The sequence below is a fragment of the Stylophora pistillata genome, chromosome 3, assembly GCF_964205215.1.
Source record: "Stylophora pistillata chromosome 3, jaStyPist1.2, whole genome shotgun sequence".
NCBI lineage: Eukaryota > Metazoa > Cnidaria > Anthozoa > Scleractinia > Pocilloporidae > Stylophora > Stylophora pistillata.
Window position 1 is genome coordinate 48,746,984 of NC_142521.1, and position 5,184 is coordinate 48,752,167.

The following is a 5,184-nucleotide window of genomic DNA, read 5'->3' on the forward strand; positions in this document are numbered from 1 at the left end:
GCTAAGAAAAACCCTTTTCTATAGTGTTTTTCCACTGTCTGCATCTTTCCATTTCAGGATTATTTCAAGGTCCCGTGGAACTCTTCGATTCATAAAAAGAGTTGACTGCCTTTTTTAAACTATTTGTCTTCTTCGAACAATTGTATTGTCGACCTTTTATGCTTGGGAAGGTCGTTAAACTGCGCGTAGTTTACAGATTAATACAGAACATGAGTGACCTTTTAAAAAGGTTTCAAGTCATCGTCAGGCGACAAGAAGGACAAGAGATCTATGAGGTTTTATTGCATATCTCATCTTATACTCAAGTAGGCCATAATATTGCGGTATCCTAGTTCTTAATTTATGATAGCTGTCCGAAAATGAAGTCTCGTTTTTACAAGAAGATACCAGGTCTCCTGGAGATTATTACTCGTGAGAATAGCTATTGAAAAACAACACGCTGTGATATGCGTGTCTCGCGTGAATTCGCATTGTAATTGCTATTGAAAAAGCCTACGCTCAGAAAACTCTTTATTTTCTGTCTGAACCAAAATATTAAAGGAAAATACAATCAAAGTGCAATAAAAAAAAATTAAAAAAAACCTAGCCATTAAATTGATAGTCGGGGAGTCTGAATGACATTTAATATATAAATCAAGGAAACACGTTATAGATGTCCATCCCTTATCGGTTGATCTGCAGAATTCTGTTTTTTTTTTTATGTGTGTGTGTGTGTGCGTGTGTGTGTGTGTGTGTGTGTGTGTGTGTGTGTGAGTGTGAGTGTGTGTGTGAGTGTGTGCGTGTGTGTGTGTGTGTGTGTGTGTGTGTGTGTGTGTAATGCGTCAGTCTTCACAGTGTACCTTATCTCTATGGAGGGATTTTCACACCTGTCACAATCGCAGCTTTGGTTCATGTTCGCGTTTTCCAATTTAGATTAAAAAGCGCTTTTCGTGGTGATTACTCTTTTTTTTAAGATCATGACACTCGAAATTTTCAAACTCCAAAACATAACAACAAAAACTCGATCGAATAACATCACAGCAACTTTAATGTATCATCACATACCCCTGAAATTCAGAATAGATAACTGATCGCATTTTCGTTGTACATAAGAAGGAAAACCACATTTTCTCTCTAAAATACTTTTTACTGCCGTTGATGTTCATCTTTGTCAGGTTTTCGACCCATTTCGGTTAACATAATTCTAAACGCATTGTGGACTGAAGCCGAGGAAAGTGAAAGGGGAATTCAGCTCTCTCCAAGGAAGGCAATAAAGTGCGGTAGTTCGACATACTGCAGACACATGAGTACATTGCGAACCTAATTAATATCTGAGAACTCTGGATCAATGCAAACCAACAGACGCACAGTCTGTTGGTTTGAGGGTGGACTGGGTACATCAGAACAAAGCTGGCTGATAAGAAGTTTATAACATCGATCATGTTGTGGAGAAAGAAAATATGAAATATTCTTTTGTGTGGAGAAAAAAGATTTTAACAATTTTAATCAGTAAGAGTCCCTGTAGAGAGCGTGCGTATTATATAATGAATTGTAAAATTAATTACTGACCAGAATGTTTCAGATGAAAAAACTAATTTCGTTCTGTCTTAAAAGAGGATTTTTCACCTTGAATTCGGCTCCAAATTGTCGGTTCATTATCCCAATATCTAAATAGCCATTGTGCATATGTCTTCTCGTGACAAAAACTGAGTTGCTCTTTTTATAATATGCATTAGACAGCTATGAATTACACTAAAAAATCCCATCTAAAATGCTTCTTAGCGGCCTGTCAAAGGCCGATTTTGTTTTTACAAGGAAGGAATCGATCATCAAGCTGTGGGAGTTTTTCGCCCATCATGTGCATGTTTGTAAAATGCTTTTTGGCAGCTTATAAGTATGTTTAGCAAGAAAGCCGTAAATTTTATCATGAAATGCGAAAATCTGGTGTAATACTTACTGTTTTTCTTTTCTTCTTGAAAATTTAAAAAAATACAACTGCGAAAACTTACCACCTCAAATTTAAAACTGAAAAAACTCAGTGTAAACGGAAGTGGCTCGCTTGATCCGGTTCAAAGAGCAACCTTTGAATTTTGGCTTTTTCCTGACGTTAATTTATTGTGGAATGAAGAAAGCATCACCTGAAACTAGCTGTGGCGAGCCTCTAAACACAAAGCGGATACACAATCAATTCGAGAGGTCGTAAACACTTCGAATATTGGGAAGATTGCAAGGACACTTAAAATAAAAATCCTCGTTGCATATTTTGATTTAAAATAGATTGTATTTATAACTTACGGCGCCAATTGCTAACGCTTGGAAATGTTAGTAAAATATTGATGTAGATCCATGATACAAAGTATTTAAGCTACACAGTCAGTTTAAAAAAGCTGGATTAACTCAGGGATTTGTTCCTAACTCTAGATTCTAATACTTTTTCGAGCTGGAGCTCCCTTTTGTTGGCTAGATTAAGCCGGAGTGAAGTAGGTACTAACTCTAACAGAAGCATTCTGCAACCCAACGCTTGATTACCTTACACCCATTTTTCTTGGACATTTCTGTTGTGCACCGAAGAGCACAAAGAACTTCTCTCCGTTACCTTTTAACTCTGGACTGGATATATAAAATATAAAATAAAAATATAAAATTATTACTTACATAGCGCAAAATACATGTGGATATGATCTAATGCGCTATACAATAGAACTAAGCAAAATAAAATATGAAAACAAACTATAAAAGGCTAAGAATATGCAATTTGACTGACTAAAAAAAAAAAAGTCACGGCTATGAAGAGGCAGCAGTGGAACAGTTTTGCTCATCGTAACAGGACTTGTTTAAGCGTTCGCCAAAGCCTATTATCGACCCACTATCCATCTACTCGTTTATTATGCTTTCCTTCCGTTAATCCACCGTTTGTTTTAGCTTGAAGTTTCTCGCAGGAATTCCTGGAGCTTTTCTTAAGACTGGAAAATGAATTTCTTCTTCTTTCGATGAGAAAGGAACTTCTTTTTCGTTCTTTGGCGCTGCGCCTACCGAAAGAAGACGAACTCCGTCGAAATGTTGCCAGACTGAGTCCTTCTGTAGTATCTGTGCAACATCCGTCCGTATTACAACGCAAGAGTTGCTTAAAATCGCGACGAAAATCCGAGTTCATGACAGAGTAGATAATGGGGTTAGCAGAAGCGTTGGTAACCAATAAAAGAGCGAAGAAACGGAAAGCAATCGCAGTGTGTATAGAGCCTTTTATTCTGATAAATGATGCGACCAAATGCAGAAAGATGAAGGGTGCCATGCAAACAGCAAATACGACGACAACAGGAGCCAGAAGACGCAATGCCCGACGGTTTTGCATAATCCTAGAAGCAGTCTCTTTACGAGACATAGTTTCATCGGCTTTAAAGCTTGAGCGACGGTAGCTGTCGTGTTTGCGAATGCTATCTTTCAGCTTGGTTCGGATACGAATGTACGTCAGCGAGATAATAACCAGAGGGGCGAAGTAGAAAGAAATTGCGATCGTTGTGTGGTACATCTGTTGAGCTAACTTCGTGGGCCATGACGGCTCACAGTATTGTTTTCCTGTGAACGGCTTTTTTCTCAGCTCCATGACGAAAAATAACGGCATTACAACGATGAAGAATGAGAGAAGCCAGATAAAAAACAGTACTCGCTTAGCTTTTTGCACATTCATTTGCGGTTTCATACAGTGAACCAGCATTCTGTAACGATGGAGTGCAATGGCCGTAATGCATCCGATTCCAACGCCATAGAAAATATCCGTGAACGGCTGGAATGTTTTGCAAAGAAACTCTCCAAAAGGCCAAGAGATACCGAATTCCTTGCTGATCCACATAGGGAAGGATATAAAAAGAACACCCAAATCAGCGAGGGCCAAATTTAGAATGAAACGATTGCCAACGATCTTCAAGTTTCTCTTTCGCGACGCAATGATGCACACGAGAACATTTCCGACAGTTCCCACCAGAAAGACAACAATCTGTAACGCAAGTATAATCATTCTGGCTGTTTCGAACATTGGCCATGGCGCAAACCTATGCGATTCTGAAGAATTTGTAGAGTTTCCGAACAAGGCTAAATTCGTTGCATTTGAGTCCAAAACCATGGCACTGTTCAATTTGCAATGAAATATGCAAACAGCTTCTCGGAAAACGCACCTAGCTTTAATAGTTCCGAATATCTGTGAGTTGTCACTGTTTGGTTAGCTAGTCTTTTATGTGGGGTTAACTAGCAAAGATGCAAAGTTTATATAGCCACGGATATCACGGAATCTTCCGTGGTTTGATTGTCACTTTATCCCTTTCTCATTTGCTGAATTTTGAATTAATCTATGTCACATGGGGAAATCGCCTCCGCTCAGATGTTCCATGAGATACGATGAATTAGATCGCTTAAAATTCAGGAAATGTCATTTACCTTTACTGAGCTTGCATCCTGTTATGTTAAAGATTTTTAGGTAATCTTAAGCAAATTAAAAAAAATCTGAAGATGTATTTTAATCTAACCTTTGGAAGCAATCTACCAATGTGGCACTCCGGTTACTAAAGTTAAGAAAGGGGGACTGATATATTTGGAATTTGCTCTCGTCCGACGCCCCTAGCTGATTTATTTTACTCAATTGGCCTAAAACGCCGCGGTTTGGAAAGCATTTATCAAATAACTGCTATTTTAGGCGCCGTAATGACCAGAACAGGTGAAAACAGAAGAAGATTTCTTCAATTTGTGGCCGGTCAAATGTACTTGCACAGCACGCACATGAAAAACTTTTCCAACTGAGAAAATAATTATTCTATTCGCTTGATCGTAAGGCCTTCTAGAACAAATAAATGATTATTTACGAATTCAGCTTTAGTTTGAGTCTTCACATGAAACAACAAAAAAGCAACTAATTTTTTTCCCGCAGCTTTGATCCGCTTTGTTTAATGTTAAAGTGATTTGTATGTAAAAAATATCTCGGGGGCAATTTCTTTATCAAATACATGCAAAACTTTCACACACTCACACACACACACACACACACACACACACACACACACACACACACACACACATACATACATACACACACTATTTTTATGAAATTTCCAGCCTACAGATATTAAGAGGCTGACCTGCAAATTGCCATGGCTACTCTAACTGGCTTGTTTTCCCCAGACGGAAACAATTGCGAACATTACAGGAGAAATCATA

General features: G+C 38.3%; 1 protein-coding gene across 1 annotated transcript; it reads right to left on the reverse strand.

Annotated features, from left to right (window-relative positions):
- Positions 1-1,004: 1,004 nt before the first annotated feature.
- On the reverse strand, positions 1,005-4,391 carry LOC111337362 (neuropeptide Y receptor type 6-like). Its single transcript, XM_022943649.2, has one exon. The coding sequence runs from the start codon at positions 4,097-4,099 to the stop codon at positions 2,846-2,848; it is 1,254 nt and encodes a 417-aa protein (XP_022799384.1). The 5' UTR covers positions 4,100-4,391; the 3' UTR covers positions 1,005-2,845.
- Positions 4,392-5,184: the final 793 nt, after the last annotated feature.